Raw genomic sequence first — 22,987 nt, 5'->3', positions numbered from 1 at the left:
CAAGTCTAAAAAACAAAAGTCAAGTCTACACCAGGCAAGGCAAGAAGGGCTTTTCTGGGCGCCAACAAGCCAGGAAGGAGGGGACTGTAGCCAAGTAGGTAGGCCCTGCCCAGGCACATCTGCTTCCCAGACCACCTACGTTCACTCCCAGGGAGCCTGATGCCCTCACGTGGGCCAGCAATCCAGCTACATGGCTACCGCCAGCCAAGGAACCCCTACCGTGCCTGCGACAGCCCCCAGGGCAGGCCCAGCTGCTTCCAAGGGTGGTGTCACGGTGCCACACTCCCATGGAAGTCTTTGTGGGCTCACCTGTCACTCGTCTGCTGTACAGAATGGGGTATCAATTGGAGGGAACCTAAGTCCTAGACACCAGGGCTTGGGGGGTCAAGGGGAGGCATTCTCCTTACGGGAAGGCCAAGGTTGCTGGGCCTGGAATAAGTGTGTCCTGGGAGGCCACAGTCCCTGGGGGTGGGTGAGGCCAGTGGAGGCCAAACCTTGGGGCAGACCAGTCTGGTGAAAGGGACGTGGGGCGGGAGATGAAGAACTGAAGCGGAGTCCCGGCCCGCTGCTGCTGCTTCGCCATCACCGCCTCCACGCCATCATCAGTGCTCTAGAGCCTCTGTGAGGAGCGAGCCCGGCTGGCTCAGCCTGAGGACTCGGCAAGTCAGATTCGTTTTTCCTTTAGCCCCCAACCCAGACACACGCAGTCCTCCTCCCTCTCTCTCTTTCCCCACCAAGGCCCATCAGAGCTGACGAGGCTGACTCCGGCAGAGTGCTGTCTCTGCTCTCACCTGGTCACCTCACTCTGCTGGCCCTGAGGCCCTGCTTTCCCTTGCCTTGTTCCTGGCTCCCAGCCCCCGACCACCCCAGGCAGCCAGGCCCAACCAAGGCCAGGCTGTTTTGGAAAAGTGTTGGGAGGCGGCAGAATGTGCGGTCTGTGAGTTCCCTCCAAACTGGCGCCCCAGCCCCTGGACAAACAGCGGCCGTGTCGGTCTGTCCACAGCGGCCTGTGTTCTCCTTCCAGGCCAGGAGATCCCGAGGGCAGGCAGCCGTGTGGGGGACGTCACCGACCCGCTGGGCCTACGGGGGAGAGGCAAGGACAGACTGGGCGATGACAAGCCAGCCACCCGCCCGGCTGGGCCCTCCCACCCCGTGGCAGGGCGGTCAGACCAAGGGCAGCCCAAGGACCACGCTTCCTTCACCTCTGCTGCCACACAGGACATTCCACTGGGAGAGGTGGAATTTACACTCTGAAAAACTACTACCTTCCACTGGCACATTTCCCAGTGGAAGCTGGGGGTGTCCGTTGCTGCTTCTCGCTGACCCTGCAGACCTCCATTGGAGGGATCCCCCTTGGTGGAGCATGTGCTGTGCAGGCCAGGTGGCCCCCGTTCTGGCCCAGGACCAGCCTCTGCTTCCGTGTGACTGTGAGAAGGTCCCTGCTATGCTGAGACTCTGTTTCATCTGATGCAAAACAGGAGATCATCTTGCTCTCCCCTCCCCAGGGCGGAGATTAAGGCTCAGGGAGCAGAGACCTGCGCTGGGGAGGGTCGGGTGAGACAGAAAGATGGCACAGGGAAAAGGACAGGTTGAGCAGACCACCCGGTGGCACTGTTCAGGAGATGGTGGTGATGCCCCTCTGGGCGCCAGGCTCTTTGAGAGGGGCCCTGTGTCCTGGCATGTATCTGGGTCGAGGCTGGGTCTGACAGTGTATCAAAAAGAAACACCGGAGCCACAAAATGGGCTTTTTCAGGCTGGCTCAGTGGGGGCTTGGGGAGGGGACCTGGTAAGACAGGGGCTGGGACTGGCCTGGGCATTGTGAGGCCTTCCCCTTGCCAGGGCCGGACCCCCCAGTTCCTGGTGCAGCTCCAGGAGCCACGGCTCTGCCACTCACTGCCCTCCTTCCCCACCCTAGGTTCTGGGGACCGCCCTGGACGTTCCTTGTCTGGCAGTGGACGACGCCCTTCGCTGGGTCACCTGTGGGCTTCCGGGACAGTCAGGCGGCAGAGCAGCTTTTCACAGAGTGTGAGAATGGGCAGAGGACATGGTTTCCGTCGTCAAGTGGGCTCGGGGAGCCCTGCAAACTCTGAGCTCTACACTGTTCAGTCCCTCAGCATGCCCAACCCCAGGCTCAAGGTCCTGAGCAGTCCCGCAGTGAAGGAATCTGCCCAGCGCTGTTTAAGCCCTTCCCCAGACTGATTCGATCCCAGAATCCATTTGCTCCTGCAGCACCCACGAAACAGGCTCTGAGAAGTGCCTCACGGCGCATGAGGCCAGGAGTTGGGAGAACTGGATTCTGCTCTCGTGGCTCATGTGTGCCACGTGGCTGTGGACATCCGCGTCCTCACTCGTGTGAACAAGATGGACTCTGCAGTGCTCTGGTTGCCACGTCCAGGACCGAGACACCTGGCCCAGCCAGGCCTGGCCACATGGCCAGGGATGCGGCCCCCAGCTGCCCCCATGCTGCAACAGGTCTCTGGGGACAGTGGCCCTCCAGGTCCATCCTCCCCTCCCCAGGGAACCTACCGCTCACAGGATACAGTCACGGGACCTCTGTGTGCTTTCATGCAGGGAATGGGGGCTGGCCCCTCAGGGCAAACACTGCGGGGAAGAACTTCCTGCCTGACAGGTGGGACTGGGTGTTGTTGAAGGGAAGGTGGGTGGACGGGAGGATCCTTTCAGGGAGCTGGGAAGGCAGAGACCAGACAGCCAAACGAGGGTGAGTCCTCAAGGTTTATTATAGAAGCCTATAAAAGAGCCACATTGAGTATTTCCAAAATCACAAAATGCACAACTTTTTTTAATATGCAACATGGAATATTATATACAGATTAAAACCACGACAGCAAAAACACTCACACGGCACCAGTTTCATATCAAAACAAAACACACAAGTGCTTTTTCAATATTAAAACAACTGTGATAAAAACATATTAACATTTTGAACCATGTTTACAATAGAGGAAAAACTTCATATTTTACTAAATAACAAATATTTAACAGCAAAAACTTTATACTAAATATCTATTTTGAATTATAACAAAAATAGTACTTATAATAGTTTATAAAGACAGACACAAAATTATAACATTTATGAAAAAACAAGTTTTGTGTATAAAATTATATTATAGCGATCTGGGCAGGGTCAGGATGGTGACCAGAACACAAATGCCAACGCCCAACATTGAAAGTGCTTCAATCTGCAAGCCCATGGCAGGAAGAGTTTTGTGGGGTTTTGTCTTTTTCATGTCAAGTTACAATAGTAGGAATGGTTAAGTGAGAACACATCACCCATCTGATGCTACCTCTATAAAACCTACACGCTAGCACACAGACACGGATGGATGTAAAGAGGAGACATGGGTGAGTCTCAACATTGGAACCCTCCTGTCAGCCAGTCAAGAGCTTTCTTCAGTTCCCTTCTTATTGCCTTTGAGACCCAGCGGGGCAAATGATCCTTCTTCCCTCCCTCACAGGGATCCCCACGGCCTTGCCTTCTCTGCCCCTCCCAGGCTGGTCACCCAAACCAAAGGCCACTGAGGTCTCCCGCAGCCTTCCAGCTCCCTGCCCCTCGCCGGGGCCAGGCCTGGCAGCCTTCCTGTCTGAAGCTGCCTTACTGCAATCCTCGATATTTAGTCAAAGACATTTGGTTCAGGGCAAGCTGGGTCAGCTGAGAGGAGCATGAACCTTCCAGACACCGGGCTTTTTTGTAGGTAACAGATTCTGGTGCACCGTGCAGCTGTTTTCAAGCTTTGATGAGCCTTTGCACATTTTTGCCTGTTTTTCAGAATGGGGCGGTGGGGTGGGGGAGATTGAGAGATATTACTCATTTTATTAATGTCAACTTTTGCCAATAACGTCTGTGCCGCACTTGCCTTTTAACAGTGAAAAGGTAGGAACCAAATGAAAGACTTGAGAATGGGGGAGACAGAACAGTCCGCAGGCACGAGCCATTCCTGTAAAGCCCGCCACAAGGCAGGTGTGCATGGGGGCGGGCGCCGGGGGCTGCCGCCTGCCCACTGAACACCACTGGGGGTGCCACTGAGCTGCTCACACGGGCCACTGCTACGGAGAGGCAACCGGGGAATCCACGTCGCGCATTCTTCTTCTGTGTGTTTTTTATTTTCTCCTAAAGCGGATTCACCGCTTTTATAACATCAAAAGCCAACAGAGAAACACGAAAAGCAAAGAAAAACTTGAAAACAGACACAATCACTTAGAGACTCACCAAAGGCCCCAAACCATCCCCGGGAGGCATCCCTAATTGCCAACACTCAAAATGCCAGCGGCAGGAGCTGCTCTTCTTTCATCCCCTGACCAGCCGGCTTTCAACCAAATCACTTCTGACGAATCACACGTACCCTCCTCAGCTCTCGCTGCAGCGCCCTCCTCAGCTGCCTCAAGACCAAGCAGAGGGCCTGAGTCGGCGCTGAGGAAGGGCTGCGTCTGCACTCACCTCCCCTTGCTTTCACCTGGTCCCCGCACCCCTGAGCTGGGCTAAGCAGACAGTGGCATAGAGGGGGGAGGGACTTCAAGGACACCTTTCCAAGGGCAAAGGGCAAAGGGTGAGGGTTGAGGGAGGGAAGACGGAGGCCCTGGCTCCCCGTCAGAAGAAAGAACCCGTATCCTTCCCTATACTCACTAGGCAGAGTGGGGGGCAGTGGGGTGAAGAGTGACCGAGTGGGACACGGCAGCGGCCTCCGAATCCCCGGTGATCAAGGTTTCTGACAGAGCGAGGAGGGAGGCGGTGGGCCGTTTCCCCATCCCCACCAGGGGACAAAGGCAGAGGTGCTGGATTTCACCTCGGGAGTGAGGCTCTGAGGTTGAACCCACAGAAGGTCTGGCGCCTGGGGGAGCTGCTCGACCCTAGGCCGGCGGGGGGCGGGTGGGGGTGGCTGGGTCACTTGCAGAGGTCCTGCCGGGGACAGCTGGGATGGAGGCCAGGGGACGGAGGAGACACTTGCTCCAGTCCCAGTGACACCAAGATTCAGTTATATTAGTGAATAAATATGGGGGTGGGGCAGGCCATCCATGAGCCGAGGGCCTTGGGTGTATGTGTAACAGGGAGCAGGGCGGGCTCCAGGCCGCCTGGCAGAAAGGTGCGGGTGTCAGTGCACGTGCCCAGGGCCACCAGGGAGGATGCTGGGAGGACAGGGCCTGGGGCTCCTTTGCCCTAAGGTCAGAAGAGAGAAAAAGTAGCAGCAATAGGTAATTTCAAATGTCCAAAACGGCAAGGGGTGGGCCTCCAGGCTGGTTACAGCCTGGCCCCGCCCTGCCAAGGGGGACTGGTGTTCTATTACCCAGGATGCTGTTCCCCGCGGGCACTGGTGGCCACACCGGGAGGGGCACTCGTCCCATCTGAGCCGAGGCAGGAGGGGAGGGGGTGCTGAAGAGAGGGCCAGAGGGGGCACCTCTTTTCCTCCCTCCCCCCACGTCAACCACCTGACCTCACAGGAAAAGAGTCCGAAAGAAAAGGGAGGGGAGAGACCAGTTCAGAACATCACAAGCAAAGGCTGCAGCACAGCCGACATCTAACACTGTGATGGGCATGCGGGGCGGGGGGCCAGGCCCTTTCCCGGGGGAGCTAAGCTGTTGGGGACGGGAGAGACTAGAGAGAAGCAGGGGCCGGGGGAGCGCCCGACCCCGGAGAGCCCTTTTGCCTTGGGGCAGGTTTGCCAGGGAGGGGAAGAGGGGCGGGCAAGGCCTGGGGGGCCCTTCCTCTTCCCCGGGCTCCAGCCCCCTCCCACACACAGGTTTCTACCCTTCCATCGCCTCCCGCCCCGAGGCCTGGCGCCCTAGACCGTGGCGCTCAGCATGGCCTCCGTCTCTGGCAGGATCTTGTTCTGGTTGGAGTCCAGGCCAAAGAACTTGACACTGAGGCCATCCACAGGGTGCAGGACGGGGACCAAGGTGATGCGGGGGAAGGTCCGGGTGGCCAGCTCGAAGCGGCTCGTGCTGGCTAGCTCCACCGCCAGCACCTTCAGGAACAGCTTGGCCAGGTGCTTGCCCAGGCAGGTCCGGACACCGCCACCGAAAGGGAGGTAATGGAAGCGGCCATCCTTGTCCTCGCTCCGCGCCTGACCGAAGCGATCAGGGTCGAAGACGTTCACGTCCTTGAACACGGGCGCCGTGTCATGTGTGTCCCGGATGCTGTACATGACACTCCAGCCTTTGGGGATCTGAAAACCCTGGAGGCAAGGCGGGGGCAGGGGTGGGATGCAGTGGTGAGAACCAGAGGAGGTCTGAGAGGACCCAGGACCTTCTGCTTGCCAGCCCCCACCCAGAGGTTCCTGGAGGCACCCCACTGTGGTCCCCGGGGGCCTGGCCAGCCTCCCCTTTTGGCATGTCAGTCCATCTACTTATAGATGTCCCCATGCAGCTTCACAGCACACCCAGCTGGGCTGCATCTGACCCAGCATCTGGGGCAAGGTCCCTGCTGGGTCCCTCCCGTCAGCCTGAAAGCTCCCCGAAAGCGAGCACCGTCTCCCCATGAGGCTGAGGCACCCCACAGGGAGCTGGTCTTTCCCGTCGGCCAACCCCCCACGCCACAGCTCACGGGCCCAGCCTCACGTCGAGCTCGAAGGTCTGCAGCACAGTGCGGTAGCCCCCGGAGACAGGCGTGAACAGGCGCATGACCTCCTTGATGACGCAGTCCAGGTAGTGCAGCCCACTGAGCGTGCTGAGGCGCAGCGTGCCCTCGCAGGGGCAGCCGCCACTGTGCAGGATGCCCTGGGCCCGCAGCTCCTCCCGCAGCTTCTCCAGCACGGCCGGATGCTTCAGCAGCTGCATGATGAGCGAGGTGCTGGCGCTGGCGGTGGTGGCGTAGGCGGCGAAGATGAGCTCCAGCGTCCCGTCCTGCAGAAGCAAAGAGGCACCGCTTGCAACCGGGGTTCGGCTTGGTGGCCCCAGCCTGGGGGCAGCCCCTCTCTGCCGGTGTCACCCCCAGGCCCCAGGGTTATCTAGCTGGGCCCTGCTGCTTCCTCTGAGCCTCACGTTGCTGAGCCATTTGGGCCACGATGGACAGAGGTCACGGGTCCAGTCCCCTGGCTGGGCAGAAGCACGAGCCTAAAAGTCCCTTGGGGAAGGGCTGCTTCTCACTCACTGCCGAATTCCAGGGCCGGCCTCAGCAGCCCTAATGAGTGCAGTGAGCTCACAGCAGAAAGAGCAAATCCCAAGGAGCGGGCACTGTGCGGGCGAGTGGGGGTGAGGTGCAGGGTCTCAACCTGGGCCTCCAGACTGGCAGCCCCAGCTCCTTCCTCCCTCCGCAGGAGGACATCTGGTAGGTGGTCAGGAGAGCTGAGGGGTTGGGAAAGCAGTCTGGGGTCATACCCACGAGGACCTGGGATGGAACTGCAGTGAGAAGGCTGAGGGAAGGTGGTCCCCAGAAGACTTAGAGCCCCTCCAGGGTCCTCTGGGGAGCAGTGGCCCCACAGAAAGGCCCCACCAAGTTATCTTGTTCCAAGCCCTGCATTTTACAAATGCTGAGCCCAGAGAGGGGAGTGAAAGAACAGGTCCTTTACTTGCCATGCCACCACCTACAAGTCACAAAACTTCTTATGAAATGGGAAAGTCTTTGGGGCTCCTTCCTGGCTCATGAGGAAAAAAAAACTGGGGCTAGAATACAGGGAAGCAGAGACAGTAGGGACAGAGCAGTCGGCAGTGAAGTGTCCACAGGCGCCTGGCAAGCACGTGAGTGGCAGAGTCTAGACGAGGACGAACTAATGCTCCCTCCTCGGGTGGAACACCCACCCTAAGACAGGGCAGGCAGGAAGCCCTTCCTGGAGCCCAGTGTGGACAGTCTTGGGGCCAGCAGCCCAACTGGGCACCGCCAGTGCCAGGCAGGCCGGGAGAGTGTCAAGTGCCACCCACTTGAAAAGGCTGCTCTTCCCCAAGGGCTGAGGCTGCCCTCCTGCAAGTGGCTTCTCCTTCTGGGCCCGCATTCCCCTAGGTGACCTCCTAGGGCTACTGTGACCACGAAATGCACTGAAATAGTGAATACCGGGGTGGGGGGCTGGCTGGGGAGAGTGAGGGGGTCAACGACGCCGCGGACGCCGTGTCTGTTCAGGGTTACTAAGAACCAGTTTTCGGTATCTTTTCCAACATGGTAGATGGGACTGTGGGTGGGATGGAGACAGCGGGGCCCAGCTGCTGTGAGGACCGCTCACCACCAGGACTGGGTGCAGAGCAAGCCATGGGGAGGGCAGGGGAGGCCCCGTCCGTGTGGGTGCTCCCACCCTGAGCAGCCCCAGCACGGAGCGCAGGCGTGTGTGCTGCCTGAGGCGGGTGGGGAGGGGCGCCCCACCTTCAGTTCCTGCATGGTCATCTCCTCCCCGTGCTCCTTGCTGCTCTCGATGAGGATGTCCAGGGCATCTGAGTAGTCCTTGCCCTGCGTGCACTGCAGCTTCTCCCGGATCGCCTTTTCCAGGCCCTTCTGTAGGGTCTGTCGTGCCTGAATGCCCTGAGGCGGGGAGGAGGCCATCTGGTTACCCAAGGGGAAGGGCAGGGTCCCTGAGGGCCTCCTCCCAAGGCCGAGCAGGGCAGGGTGGGGACTCTTCTGAGAGTTCCCATCTAAGCAGCAGTGACCCTGGGTGAAGGCTCCCCTCTGTGTGTGTGACCAGTGACCATCTTAGCAGTCAGCTGCCCCTCCCTCAGGGTGGCCTCACGGATGCCCGTCTCCTCTCCTCCCAGGCCCTGGGTGCTCACCCGCCGGTAGCCACTAAAGGGCAAGTCGACAGGCAGGGAGAAGACGTTCTCCACGAACTGCTGGTAGACCTCGAAGAGGTGGCCGAGGTCCTCCTCGGGGATGCTGAAGCCCAGCAGCACTCGGATGGCCATGCGGAAGGTGAGCTTCTGCGCCTCCTGGTACACGTTGATGGCCTCGGGGTGGCTGCTCCAGGCGCGCAGTGTGTCCTGGATCACCAGCTGGATCTTGGGCAGGTAGCTCTCCAGGGCCTCGTGGCTGAAGATCTTGGAGAAGACCTGGAAAGCAGAGGGTCAGATGGACTCTGGCCTGCCCGCTCGGCCCAGCTGAAGCACCGTTCCCACGACCGTGATCAGGGAACACTCCAGGTCCTTACCCTGACCAAGCCCAAGCCTTGCCGTCTCCAGACACAGTCCCTCTGTTGGCTCCTCTACTCTGAGCCCCCCTCCTACTGCCCACATCGTGGAGCGGAGGCAGGGGAAGGACGGGATTAAAACACAGTTCACAAAGTCGGGACATTCAACATCACTCACAGGGGGACCTGAGCTGGCATTCCTTTCTGAAACCCCAGAAAACCATGTGCTTCAAATAATGGCAAAGCCCGGGGACTGGGCAGTCCAGCTGCCAACAGGTCTGCAGGCGATGTGGCCATACCAGAGTGGGGGGCAACACAAGAGGGCGCTGGGCAGGGCTGGAGGGGAGGCTGCCCCTCCACTGCAGAGGCCATTCCCGAACGCCCAGGCCACGGGGCAGACGTGCCCAGGAGGAACAGAACACAGGTGAACGGACTGGACAAGGAAGAGGTGGAAAGCAGTAAGTGGCTCTTTTCCTCCACTGATGGGAGAGCAAGAGAGTCCAAGGCTAGACTGCAAGCAGGACTTCCTGAGACCCAAGACTGCTCTCACTCCCTGGGAAATACCTACTGGGCAGAGATCGTAGGGGGTTTGTTAACTGTGCCATCCAAATGTCTTCAGTGTGGCCGGGTCTGGAGGCACGGGGATGGGGGCAAGACTTCCCACTTCAAAAGATCAGAAAGCCAAACAGAAGGCCTTTTAATTTCCCGCATCTTCCCGGTCCATTTTAAGTAGCCAGTGAGTCCCTGTTTCCACCTCCCTTGCTTGCAGTCCTCCTGATTCCTGAGCAAGTTCCTCAGCCTCCCTGCCCCCTCCTCACCCAGATGCCCCTGCGCCTAGTTTCACGCTGCTGCCCGGGGTGTACGGCACAGGGTAAGATGTTAGTTTATTTACTGTTGGCCGGTGGGTCACACGGGCAACCAACAATGTCTAGCCCCGACCCCCAGAGTCCAGAGCAGAAGGGGGTACCCCCACCGGGGCCAAGGGAAAGTTCACCGGGGAAGGCGAGGGTGGGGGGGGGCGGGCAGCGCAGAGGAAGGAGACAAGTACTCCTCTAGCCGCACCCCATCAACCCCACGCAAACCACACACACGCGCCCACCCTCCCCTCCTGCCCCCAAACACAACCACCGCACAAACTGTAAATGTGAGAATTTCCCCTGCAGTCAGCTCAAGGAGGAAAAGGTAACATTTTCCTGGCCTCAGCCCTGCATGGCTAATGGGAGGGCTGGTTTGCAGAAATAACAGTGCTGGCCCTTCAGTGGCCCAGCCAGGCGTTCACAATAGCACTTTCATTCCGAAATTCCCGGTGGGCAGAGGGAGGGAGAGAAGGAGGCCGGTGAGGGGCAGAAAAGCCAGCACTGTCTGGGGCTGCTCCTGCTGCTAAGGGACAGCTGAAATGTAGAAGGATGAGGGGAGGTGGCCAGGGGCAGCCCAGGCCTGGCCAGGTCACTCACACCTTGCTCAGCTGTGAGGGCCCGGGGAGTTTCCAGGGCCACCTCCCGCCAGGGTGCCCTCTGCCTCAGCCACGCCCCCCTGGACCCTAGTGTCCTTAGGATGCCAGGTTCCACTCTTGGTCTAGGAGTTTTACGGGTAGGAGTGGGGCCCTGCCCCAGAGCCCATCACTGGCCTGCTAGGGGCCCTTATGAACAGCAAAGAGCCCACAGAAGGAGCAGTAAGTGCTCCGTGGGAGCCAAGCAGGCTCCTGAGGGATGCAGGATGGTAACTGTGGCTGCCAAGTGTTGGTGGGGAGGCTGGAGGTAGGGCAGGCAGGGGCAGTGGGGCCACGTCTGGCCAGAGCCAGCCAACCTAGGGCAGAGTCAAGGGCACTGCCCTGGAGGGAACGTAGCAGGGGCTGGCCAGGGCCCCCAGCACACAGGACACCTGGGCCCAAAGGTGGGCATGTGGAGGGGGAATCAAGCAGAGGCCCATGCCGACCAGGACCAGACGAAGTCAAAGCCAGCCAGGCTCCCAGGATGCAGTGGGTGGTGGGAAAAGGCAGGCTGGGCACCCAGAAACCTGAGTTTTATTCCCAGATCATCCACCAGCTTACTGTGGGATCACGGCCACGTCACCTTGCGGCCTCATGGTTTCCTCATCTGTGAATTGGTAAGGTTGAACCAGGGGATCTCTGTGGTCCCTTTCAATGCACAGATCACACGAACACCAGTATCCGTGTGTCCCTGAGTAGACGTTCTCCCCTCAGAGAAGCCCAGAATCCGGCACGGCATCCGTCACCTGGTGTAAGTGTCTGCCGGGCCCCCACTCACACACCTCGTATGGGCTACGGTGGCTCAGGAAGGGCCATCCCACGGTTACCAAAGGGGGAGCTCTGAGGGACCCCACTGCACCCCAAGGAGTGGCCAGACAGGACCCAGGGACAAGCCTTGCCCCGTCTGTCCCAAAGGTTACATTCCCTGCGCCCTCTAGCGATGGCCGGCTGAATCGCTCCTTCTCCAGCCTTGGGGGCCACGGAGAGCAGGAAGGACCCAAGGGGACCTGGGACTGGGCAGAGTGACTCCAAGGGCAGGGGGTCCACACCTGACCTCTAGGTGGGAAGGGGCCCTGAGCAAGGTCAGGAGCTGAAATGACCGCAGGAAGCCTGCACCTGCAGGCCCCCCGGGGTGGGGCTTCTGAAAGAATTTCAGCCACGACCAGGGCTCTTATCTTGACCCAGAAAGGAGTCTAACTGGATGCTCTGGGGTCCCTTTCCTCCTGGCTGTCCCATGATTCTCCTCAGAGGCCCCCAGAGGTGGAGAAACTACCCAAATGAGAAGCCGAGCAAAGGCAGATTGCGGGCACTCCAGGTTCAAGGGGCTTTGCTCAGTGGTCACCAAGTCCATGCTCCTGCCTCCCGCCCAGCTGTTCCACAGGCATCAGAGCCTCCCAGGCGCCGGGAAACTCCAGGGCCTCATCCCTGGGACCGTGCCCAGGGTTAACAACGTGGGCACTTCCCAAAGCCAGGGCAGCCCAGAAACCACCGCCCAGCACAAAGGCCAGGAGGAGGCGGAGGTGCTGCCCAGGGCACAGGAAGGCCTGGGCACGTGGGGGCGATCAGGGTCGGGACTTGGGCACAGGGGAAGGCACCGGCGGAGCAGCTCATCGTGAAGAGGGGAAGGGTTCCCAGAGGCCCTAGAGCCCACAGCCTGACCGCAGTTGCAGCAGGAGCCAGGGCTGCTTTGTTTCCCTCTGGGGCTTCCCTTGGAATTCCCACAAGTGAGCCAAGAATGCTGGACAAAGGTCACCGGGAACCAGCCTGGCTCGGGCAGAGCCCTGCACAGGGAGAAGCAGGTATGGACATCCCATGAGGGTTGGCACTGGGGAGAGCAGGGCGGAAGTGCACGGGAGACCTGGGAACTCCAGGCACATACCCCGAGCAGGACGGGCTCTGGCCTTGAAGGATGTGCTTGGAAGCCCTCCCCCAACCTCTATGGGTTTTCCCAACAATGCAGTTGGCTCAAGAGCCCACATCCTGGGTTCTCGCGCTCCCTGTAATAAAAGCTGAATCCATACCCAGGGTCGGGGGAACCACCAGGGGGCTCGTCAAGGCTCAAATTCCGTATAATTGTTCCTACAAATGTCTCCCCCACACCCCCAGGCCTCCCTCCCCACTCCTGCCTCTTAGCCAGCGCCCCTGGGAGGGGAGTCGCTCACTGGAGCCCCATGACCCTGCACGCGGACCCGCTCAGCCCGATAACCTCCCCTTCTCAACTGGCGGCTGTGGATGGATGGAGAGAAGGATGGGCAGCCTCAGAAGCAGGAAGAGCCAGAGAGGGGACCCACTCCCCGGTCCAGTGACTCAGACTGGGAGGAATGGAGGCAGCTGCCCGGGAGGGTGGGGGCCTAGGCAGGCCACCCCGCCAAGCCACCAGGGCCGCGGCCTGCGGAGTGGAAAGAATAACAGAGGGCGGACAGCCACCGAGGCAGCTGTCCGAACAGCGCAGGGGTAAGGCCAAGGTGCGTACTTTATGCTCAAGTAGGGGGAGGACAAGAAGGGACGTCATCCCTCAGCTGCCTGGCATTTCCACTGGACCTCCACTCCACCCTGGCTGCCTCCTGAGCCAGTCCCCACTCAGCCCCTCTGACTGGGAGAGGCTGGCCAGATCCCCCAGCCTGGGTATGCCCCTTCTGGGTCCCCAGAATCTGTGGGCAGAGTATCTGTCCCCAACTCGAGTCCAGCTCTGACTGTCCACATTGTGGCTGAGGGGAGAGAGCAGCACTTGGCACATACCTGCCGGGCTCTGAGTTCTGTCCAGACCCTCCTATCCCTCCTCCAACCATAGAAAAAACCCCTGAGAAAGCTGAGGCCCAAAGAAGGAAGGGCTTTCCCAAGGTCACAGTCTGGGGCACAACTGGCCACACTCACCAGGGTCCCTGAACACCCTGCCTCCCACCAATCCAAACCCCGCTGAGCCACGCTCTACCAGTCCTGGGGGCTCTTGATGTATCTAAGAGCTAGAAGGGGATGCTCCTCTAGGGCCCAAATCTATTCTGAGGGTAAGGCCAGCTGTTTCGGCTACTCTGTCAGGCCCTGGAGGCACACCCGCCCTGCCCTTCAGCCCCAGGAACCTGGAACAGATACAACTGGCTTAGAGGGGTCAGGGCCAGAGCAGACCCCAGCCAAGCCTCCCCACTTCCCGCCAAGGCCACAACTGTCTCCCAAGGCTGGGAGAGCGAGCATCGCAGCATCACAGCCTTGGACCCCACCCTGCCCTGGGAAAAGGACGCGGAGGGGGGTGAAAGGGAGGGCCCACACCACTCACCCCTGCCTGACACAAGGGCACGCAGAGGGAGGAGCCCACTCCCAGGCGCCCTGGTGGCTGGCCGTGGGCACCCTCCCCCGCTGACCTTCAGAGACATCCGCTCCTGCCACCTGCCCCCTCAGCAGCCCCTGGTGCTACAGTAATTTTTGGTGAAGGACCTCCGCTGGCAGCACAAAGGCTCCGTGCCTCTGCCAGGGGGTGGGGACAGAGCTCCCAGTAGCAGGGCTGCCTGGCCACGCCACCGCCTTCCCATCCCACACAGGTGGAAACTTCTGCCCTGAGCTGAGCCTGGCAGACATGACTTTGAAGCCAGAGGCTGTGCAGTGGTTCAAAGGCCACCTGGAGCCAGTCTGAGCCGGCCTCCCCCAGGACCCCACGACCATGGGCCCTCTTGGCTCTGCCCTCCTGCTGAGGCACCTCCTGGCCTCTCCACCCCGACATAAACCCAAGCCTACAGAGGATGTCTGAGGCGAGTGCAGTAACCCTGAGCCTGAGCTCCTCCCCGAGCCAGGACGGGGCCCAAAGGCCAAGTCAGTGAGGATCGGTGGGTGGGCAGGTCAGGCTTCTTCATTCCTATCCCGAAAACGTCTGGAGCTGTTCCCCCACCTCAGCCACGGGCACAGAAGTCCCTGAAGCCAGGGGTCAGGGGAGGAGGGGCAAGAAGACCACTCCTAGGGTCTCTCCAGTCCAGAGTTCCAAAGCCAAGTTCATCCTTGGGATGCACTCCAAGTTCTCTGACAGAATCTCAAGGCCACTGCCTGAAATGCCCTGCAGATGCTGGCCCTTTGGTGCACAGAGGCCCAGCCCTATCTCCAGAGGAAAAGAGGAAATGTCTGATCCTGGTGTGTGGGGTTGGGCACTGGACGCTTCCAGAACTACCCATGACAACCACCCCCTTCTCTGGTAACCCTCCCGCCCCATCTTCCCTATCAGACTCCATCCAGGCTTCCAGGGCAATTCCCAGCTTCTTTGCATACAAAGAGAGATGCAGTCCCTCCCCCATGAACCAGAGACCTCCTGGCCCCAGGTAGGGAAGGGGTAACAAAGGACGAGGGACAGAATCTGAGGTCGCAGCTACAGGGACACAGGCCTGGCTTCCAGAGAGGATTCTGTTAGATTGGGCAAGGTATTCTGGACGTTCTCCCTGGCAACCCTACCCCTCCCTCTTGGCCCTAGACCACCAGGGCAGCCTGGACAAACACCTGGACTGCAGTGATGGCTGTGAGGAACCCCTTTCCCAGCACACCTGGTCAGACCTCCAGAGAAGGGGTGGGGTAGCAGCCCCAGTGGAAATAGTGACGGTCCTAGCTTCCCGCCAGCAGGGCCTCAGCACACCTGGCCCCCACTTCCTGCGAGTACATCCTAACCAGGCTGGGCCTGGCCCAGCAGCCCACTCTCCAGCCAGGTCCCTGCTTGCAGCGTGGGCTGGCTAAGACAGTGTGAGTGGCACAGGGCAGTCCCCACCCTGGCCAAGTTGGGTGCACTGGGCATTGGGTCCAGCAGACTGGCCATTCTCTCCAGGACCAACCTGTGTGCCTCTGAGTACTCTCTTCTCATCCCTCCAGCTAGATTCTACTTCTTAAGGGCAAGGACCAAGTTTCCAGCTTCTATGCTTGTATCTAATCTAAGGCCTGCTACTTAACTCAGTAAACTTAAGTTTATGGAACATCAATTAGAGATTTGGCGGGGGAAGGATGTTTTCATCTGCCCATTTAACACAGGACCCACACATATGCCACATAGCGAGCACACAACTAGCACACAGAAACCCTGCTTTGGGTTCCCAAGCCTCTGTCAGGATGAGCTGGTTTCTGGCTGCTCCCTTATCCGCAAGGTGCTAGAGGGCAAGGGTGCCTGAAAGCGAGAGACTATGCCTCATCTGTGGTCCTCCTTTCTGGCCCCACCCAGATCCCACCCCCTCACCCTGTCCCTCACTCCAGCTTCCTCCCCGGTGTATTCCTCCAGCAGCATTCATCTGCACCCCCCTCCTTCCTCCCAAATGGACGATGTAAGCCAAAACCTTGGAGCTTTCCAGGAGGGCCTTCCCCACCTGGAGGCCCAAAGCCAAGTCAGGCAGAGGGTGCAGGGAATTGCAGGGCAACAGCCTCTCCCCAAAGCCCTCTGCACCCCCAGGTCCTGACCAAGCCTTCTTCCCGCCAGCACTCCCTCCCCACCTCCACCCTGACCCTCAGCTTCTGGCAGCCCCAGGTGGGCAGGGCTGAAGAGGGCTCTCCTCGGTGGCTTAGAAACAACTCTTCCCTTGGATGCCCGTGTTGCAGGCCCTGCCCTGCCTTTGCTTCCTTTCCCGACCTGGTTCAAGTCCCTCAATCTCTCCAAGCCTCGGGCTCCTCTTCTGTGAGAAAGGGACAGTAATTGCTTTCTTGTCAAAGTCTTTAGAAAGGTAAAATGGGGAAGCAGCCACATTCTTTGGAGCTGGGTTTCTGAGGCTCGGGCTCTCTCCTAACTCTTTGAAATAACGCTTTTGGTGGAGTCACAAAGACTAAGAAAAAAAGGAGTGTTCGGCATATTTTAAGAGCCCCCACTCTTGAGCCTACGGGCCCCCTCCCAGCCACTCCCAAGAACCCTCCCATCTGCCCCCGGGCTCTGTTAGCTGCTTCCTGCTCTAGTGAAGCAGATGGGAAGACCACTTCAAGAGCCCCTTTCCCAGCCCCTGAAATACGTGCTTTAGCGGGGGGGCGGGGTGGTGTACGTGCTGACCAGTCCCCTCTGATTTTTCCTCCTTTTATCTGTTACGGAGAACTACTCTTCGCAGGCAGTTCGGAAGACGACAGATTCTACAGGATGAACTCCTCTGTTCACACACACACGTCCGGAGGAGGGGTCTGCCCCACCATGGCCCTCTCCTGTCTCCCAGGCTCTGCCACTTTTCCCGGAGATCAGAGGCTGCCTCTCCCTTTCCTTTAGGTTTCAAACCGGGTGAGTCCTCTGACCCAATGGAAAAAGTGAAGGGAGGGGAGGTCGTGCAGCGCTGCCCCTCCCCACCCCCGCACCCCAGTCGCGGCCGCTTTAAGCCGGCGGGCCGGCGCCCCGCCCGCCGGCGGCTCAGCTTTCGGGTTACTGCAGTTCAAACAGCACGTGCCGCCCGCGCTCTGAGCCGCAGCGGCGGCGCTGCCCTGGGAGGGGGCGGGGAGGCTTGCCCCTTGCGCGCTGGCTCGCCTCCTCCGCGCCTCTTCCAGGCGCTCGGGAAATCCACAGGATAAACACACACTTTCTCTTCCTCTTTATGGGAGGGGGTAGGTGCGCTTTGATCCCCCGCCGCGCCTCGGCTCGCCGAAGTTCTCCCACCCCTCGCCCTTCCCCCTCTGTCCAGACCGGTGCGCGCAGTGGCCCAAATTTCACCTCATCCCTCCCAGGCAAGGCCCAGCAACCGCTGCCCACAAGGTGCCCCCAGCCCCCGCGCCTGCCCGCGTCGCCCTTAAGCAACCTGTGGCCGGGAAGCTAGGTGTGATTTTAGAACGATCCGTTAACAGTCCTCGGAATTCCAGGGGACGAAAAGGAGGAGCGCTGGCCACCGTCCGCCCTCTCTTTTTTCCAGGTTTGTGGAACACGACGATGACAGGCGTTGGACGCCCCTGTCGCCGCATGTTCAAGTTGTCCAAACCAACCCCCAATTAGCCACCCGTTGGGCCTGGTAGTGCGCACGGCTTGGTGGCTTACCAAGAGGGCAGACCCGCATGAGGCCTGTACAGGCCCTGGATCTGGGATCGCAGCCGTCTAGGCAGGGAGCTTCGGGATCCTCCCACATGGTGTGCAAATGGGGGCGCGGACTCTGGTAGGGACGTCCCCGAGTCTCCGAGAACTCCTTACCCCGAGGGAGGTGCACGAGAGAAGAGGATCAGAGCACGGTTGCGGGGCTCTTGGCCTAGAGTTCTTACCTTGCGCTTGTTGCGGTGGATATCGCCGATGGAGTTGGCCACCGTGTTCGGGCCCAGCAGCATGCGTGTGCTACGTGGCCACTCGGTGCTCACGAGGTGGTGCTCGCCCATGAGGATCTTGCGTACATTCTCCGCGCCCGTCACGCGGATCAGCGGCCGCCCGAGCAAGTGCGTCTTGAACACGTTGCCATACTTCTCCCTCCGCGACGACTGGAAGCCAGAACCCTGCGGGTGCCACGCAAAAACTTTCTCAGGGCCCACATCTCCAGATGGGACACCTGGGAGGCCCAGCCTCGAGGGCCCGCGGGGGAGGGGCGGAGGATCCAACCCGGGGCACCAGTCCCCTACCCCCCCCCCCCCCACACACACACGCATGCACGCACGTAGGTTTTATTTTTCACAGCATGCATAAGAACTGGGGCCTAGAGGATAATCAATAAAGGAAGGGGGCGAGAGGCCCAGGGCAACCCCCGGGGAGGTGGTTTTTTAGTAATGACTTGCGGGAGGGAAAAGATATCCTGGACTGCGGGACCAGAAGCTAGAACCTCCGCCTCCCCCTTCCCCCGCCTCGCGCTCGGGAGACTCTCGGAATAAATATTTCCAGGCTCCCGGCCACGGGCTGGCGAGACCCCGCGGGGTGGCCGCAGGCCAAAGATTATTTATAGCGGCGAGCGGTCGGTGCCCGGAGGCAATCACTACAGATGGGGGTTGGGGTTTCCTCGTTCGCTGGTGTGGGCCACGAAGGGACACGGCGGCCCTCTGAGGGCTCCGCAGGATAGAGTCATGGGCCGGGAGCCGCGATTTTCCTAATGCAATATGCCCTGGAAATAACTAAGGAGGACTTTCGTCGTCGCCCTGGAGTTTGGGACGCGAGAGCAGAGGAAGGCGCTTCCCGAGGGGCGGGGTAGGGCTGGGCGGGGCCGCCGTCTCAGGTAACCGGATCCCCGGTGGCGGCAGCGCGAGCAGAGCGGAGCCAGGCCCCGGCCCGGGCCCGGCACTCGGAGGAGCTGGCTGTGTCGGCCCCACGCGGGTACCGGAAACAGAGGGGACCTCCGAAGGGCGGGAGCAGGGGCGTCCCGCTCACCTTTGACGAAGTAGCTCGCCACCCCACCCTGCATTAACCCTCTCCGGCCAGGGCAACAGCCGGTGAGAAGGGGAGGGGCGCCACCTGTCAGGCCGTCCCGCCTGCCCGCCTGCAGACATGCGGATGCCGGCTCCAGACCTGTGGGGTCATGCACTCCCCGAAGGGACACTCCGCTTCCTCTTTTCCCGGGTTGGTCCCCCTCCTCACTTTCCCTTCTTCCACGGAAAAGCATTCGCCAGTTAGATGTGTACACACCCCAGCCCTGCCGAAAAGTGACTCTGCAGAACCCGGAGCCCTAATCACTTTTCCACGTGTGCCTCCGGCCCGGGCGCGCGACAGGGAGCGAGCTCGGAGCGCCCGCGCCTCCAGGAGGGGGCCTGGGTCGCGGGGGACACCGCCCCACTCCCAGGTTGGCGGGTCGGGGAGAACTCCCGCCACCCTGCCGCGGTTCTAGACGGCGTCTACCCCTTTAAGAGAAATCAAGGCGAGGGTGGAGGTGCGACAAAAGGGGGCAGAGAGCGGGGTTCCCTCCCTCGGTCTGCTGTACCGGTCTCTCTCACTACGTCTGACTCTCCTCTCCTGCGTTTCCTCTGTTTTTCTTTTCTTTCGACACAAAAGTTGGGTTGTGAATTTTCCGAGGTCGCCGCCGCCTTTCTCCCGCGGCACCCCCTCCCCCGCCTCTGATCTGCCTAACTATAATTAAAGTGCGTTTTTTGTGGCATTAATAAAGAGTTATTTGTCCGCCGTTTCCACGGTCTTCACAAAGAAGACTTTCATAGGGGCGGCCGCTCGAGCCGCGAGTCCAATTTATACAAAAATGTTGTATTTTTAGCCCTGGGCTCTGTTTAGATGGCGCACGGTGGAAACGGAGAGCCCTTGGAGGTCCCCCCGTAAAATCTGATAAATGACTCCGAAAAAATAAAGCTGGGATTCAGAGGGCTCCCATTAACCCCTTCAGTGCTTCTCTACACGCATCTCCCATTTCCTTCTCACCTCAGAGTCAAGGGCCCCGGGGGCGAACGGATTGGGTGGCGTAGGCCTGCTTCCCCCTCCCCATCTTACGTGCGGGTCGGACGCGGAGCCCCAGAGGCCCTTGTGGGATTCGGAGAAACGGTCAGGGGACGTTGGTGGCGGGGGTGGGGTGGGGGCGGTGAGGAAGGGGGGGCGGCGACAGACCGCGAATTCTGCAAATTGGCTCTAATACGGCAGGGGCCGACGCCCCTGTGAATATATTTTATTTCCTAAATTCTCGGCCAAAAGCCTAGACCACCGCTGCAGTTAACCCTTTAAGTGTGTTGGCACGGGAGAGGCTCTGGGGATTTCTTTACGGCAGCGGGGCGGGGGGAGGTCCCATTGGTTGAAGTGAACCCCACCTTGTTGCACGAACAGGCCCCCAAAGAGATGGGCTGATACCGGGACTTGGGAAAACCGCAGGGCAGAGGAACCTCGCGTGCCCCTCCCGCCCCAGCTCTGCTGTCAATTGGCGCGGGGCGGGGCTCCGCAGGGTGTATGTGTGTGTGCACGCGGATTACACAAGTCTGTTAATTTCAAGCCAAGCTTTAGCACTTCTAAACTCACAGGTCTCTGCGTTCACCTCCCGCCTTCGCTTTCCCCGGCCGAGGCTGTCTGCTTCAGTACAGCCTACCTTCTGCTAACTCCTAACAGCATCTGCCGGACAAACACGCGTGCACACGCCCACACAACACACCTTCCGCGGTTAACCCAGAGGACCCCCCCTCCCCAAAGAAAAACCTGCTGTGTATCGAATTGCAAAAGCGATTATCTAGCACTTGAGGATGTTAATTCCAGGTTAATCTCCCCATTACCTACCTGGGTCCGGTCCCCGACGCGCCCACCCCCATTATCACCAGCAGTGCGGGTTGTGTGGCGTCTCACAACAGACACAAACGCACTCTATGGGTCTCACACACACCTCTCCCAAGTTACTCTCCCCTGCTAAACTGTCCCCACCCAGTAAGTAAATAGACCCTTTTCTCCGAAAGCCGAGAAACCTCGGGTCTCAGGCTTCTCATTTTCCTTGGGTTACCTCCTTCCTCCCCCACCACAAAACACACACACTTTCTCAGACCGTAGAACGGGGCTATAGTACCTGGCGTGGCCGGTGACGCGGCGGGAACACAGCCCGGGTCTTAAAGGGGCAATCCTGGCTGCCACTGGCCCACTCTTTCTTTCCCTGACTCAGTTTTCGGGTCCCAGTGACACCGCCAAAGCCCGGGAAGTCGACGGTGACTGGGGCCTGGAGCGCGAAGGGGAGGCGAAAGCGGCTCACGACTGGATGCCCCCTCCGGCTCGCGCTGCGCGGGGAGCCCCCAGGACGCTCGATGCACCCCTGTTGAGTCGCTCGCGACTGGAAAAAGTCGGTCTTGGGAGCCCTCTCGGATTCGGGAACCTCTCTTACCAGCTCCTTGAACCTGCGCGCCCGGCGCCAGCGGGCTCGGAACCACTCCGCAGGCGGGCAGGGGAAGCCCGGGCGGCTCAGGCAGAGAGGAGGGAAGGGGCGGGGCGGGGACCCGTGCCTTCAGGCTCCCGGCGCCCCCTGGCCGGCCCGCGGCTCCATCCGCCTGGTGCTCGCCGCTAGCGGACCCTGGAGAGCAACGGAGCTAGAGCGCCCTTACCTGTAGCAGCCAGTGGCCGGTCTCTCCGATGAGCGGGAAGCCCATGGAGCCCTTAGGGATGGGCAGCTTGCAGCTTTTGTCGCGGGTGGCAGCCCAGCGCAGCTGCCACAGCTGCTGCGACACGGCCAGCAGCAGCGTCACCGACACCAGGCACGCGGCGAGGGTGGCCAGCGCCGACACCAGCTCCAAGCCTTCAAAGAGCATGTTGGCGGCCGCTCGGGGGATTGGCTGTGCTGGCCGCGGCGGGGGAGGGGAGGGCCAGACGAGAAGGGACGGGAGCGGCGGGGGAGGGGAGGCTGCCGCCGGGGGTTCTGGCACCTCCGGCCGAAACAGAAAAGGAGCAAGGAGCCAAGGGAAGGGAAGTGGAGGCTGCGAAGGGAGCGGAGACAGTGGGGGGAAATCGCCTAAAAGAAGAGAGAGAGGAGACACGAGGCGACTCGGAGTGTAACTTTGTTTGTTTGTTTGTTTGTTTGTTCCCTTATAGCGGACTTAGGGGCTGCTGGAGGGGTGATGAGACGAAGCCGTGAATCAAGCTGGTGGATTAGCTCTCCCCGCAACCATCACACTCGGAAAACTTTGGAAAACTTTGTCCAGCGGGAGCCTCTCTCGTAAGCCCCTTCCCCTGCTCGGGGTTGGGGGGGGGAGAGGTGGGGACAGAGAACTAGCGGAGAGAAAGTGCGATCGATTTGTCAAAAGTTTTCCCCTCAAATTCCTAGGTTAAAAAAAAAAAAGGAAAAAATCCTGAATCCCCAAATTCCAACGAACCCAGAAACTTTGGGTGCGAGAGGGAAGGTTCCCCGGCTGAGGCGAGTGGAGAGGCCGAGCTCAGCGCCCCTGGGCTGCCCTGGGCGGCGCGCCGGAGCCCCAGAGCCGCCGCTGCACCCCCGAGGCGGGCGCGGCGGGCGAGGCGGCGCGGCGGGCGCGGGTGCGGAGCCGGCGGACCGCGGCCCGGACGGGACGCAGCCGGCGACAGAGCCCCGGGCGGGCGCTGGGGCGGCGGCGGCGGAGGCTGGCGGGAGGGGTGAGGCGGGGTGGGGTTGGGGGAGGAGGTGAAAACCCGAGCTGGGCTATTGTATCAATTAAGAAAAGGCAGTCCGTCCCGGGACGCAGTCTCTCGGCTCAGGAGTTGCTGCTGGGAGAAGAAAGGGGGGGGGGGGTGGGGGAGAAAGGAAGGCAAAAGGAATGAAAGAAGGGAAAAAGCAGGAGGCAGGATTTCAGGGCTGATGGTTTTAAAAGCTTCTCTCAATGTGAATTTGTGCCTCTGAGAGCCAGGCGATGCGTGTGTTTATATAGAGCCGGGAGGCTGCGCCGTGGGCGCTCCGCCAGCACCCCCCACTCCCACCCCCACCCCCACCTCCGCCGCGCTCTCGAAGCCGGAGGCGTGGTGAGAGGCCGGCGGCCGGAGCGTGTGAGCGCCCGCCGGCCTCCAGCCCCGCCCAGGCCGCCCGCAGCCCGCAGCCCGCCGCCCGCCCCGGACCCACTTGTAGCCGCCGCAGGATCAAACTCAGTTCACCTCTCGCCTCCTCTTCCTTCTCGCCGGCGTCTCGCTGAGCCC

At 60.4% G+C, this 22,987-nt stretch overlaps 1 protein-coding gene across 1 annotated transcript; it reads right to left on the bottom strand.

The window, feature by feature from the left end:
- Positions 1–2,720: 2,720 nt before the first annotated feature.
- On the bottom strand, positions 2,721–22,682 carry CYP26B1 (cytochrome P450 family 26 subfamily B member 1). The gene is made up of 6 exons (XM_033838344.2): positions 21,433–22,682; positions 17,713–17,937; positions 8,704–8,979; positions 8,303–8,458; positions 6,571–6,855; positions 2,721–6,188 (listed from the first exon to the last, which is right to left on the bottom strand). The coding sequence occupies exons 1-6, from the start codon at positions 21,634–21,636 to the stop codon at positions 5,796–5,798; spliced, it is 1,539 nt and encodes a 512-aa protein (XP_033694235.1). The 5' UTR covers positions 21,637–22,682; the 3' UTR covers positions 2,721–5,795.
- Between the last annotated feature and the right edge of the window lie 305 nt (positions 22,683–22,987).

Source organism: Tursiops truncatus, chromosome 14 (assembly GCF_011762595.2).
Source record: "Tursiops truncatus isolate mTurTru1 chromosome 14, mTurTru1.mat.Y, whole genome shotgun sequence".
Classification (NCBI taxonomy): Eukaryota; Metazoa; Chordata; class Mammalia; order Artiodactyla; family Delphinidae; genus Tursiops; species Tursiops truncatus.
Note: the sequence above shows the minus strand (reverse complement) of the source record. Positions and strands in the feature narration are given on the sequence as shown.

Coding starts and splice junctions, on each gene's coding strand:
- CYP26B1 (XM_033838344.2), bottom strand. CDS start 21,636: ATGCTCTTTGAAGGCTTGGAGCTGGTGTCGGCGCTGGCCACCCTCGCC. Junction 8,980..17,712: donor TCCACCGCAACAAGCGCAAG/GTAAGAACTCTA, acceptor TCTGCTTTCCAG/GTCTTCTCCAAGATCTTCAG. Junction 6,856..8,302: donor TGACCATGCAGGAACTGAAG/GTGGGGCGCCCC, acceptor TTGCTTCTGCAG/GACGGGACGCTGGAGCTCAT.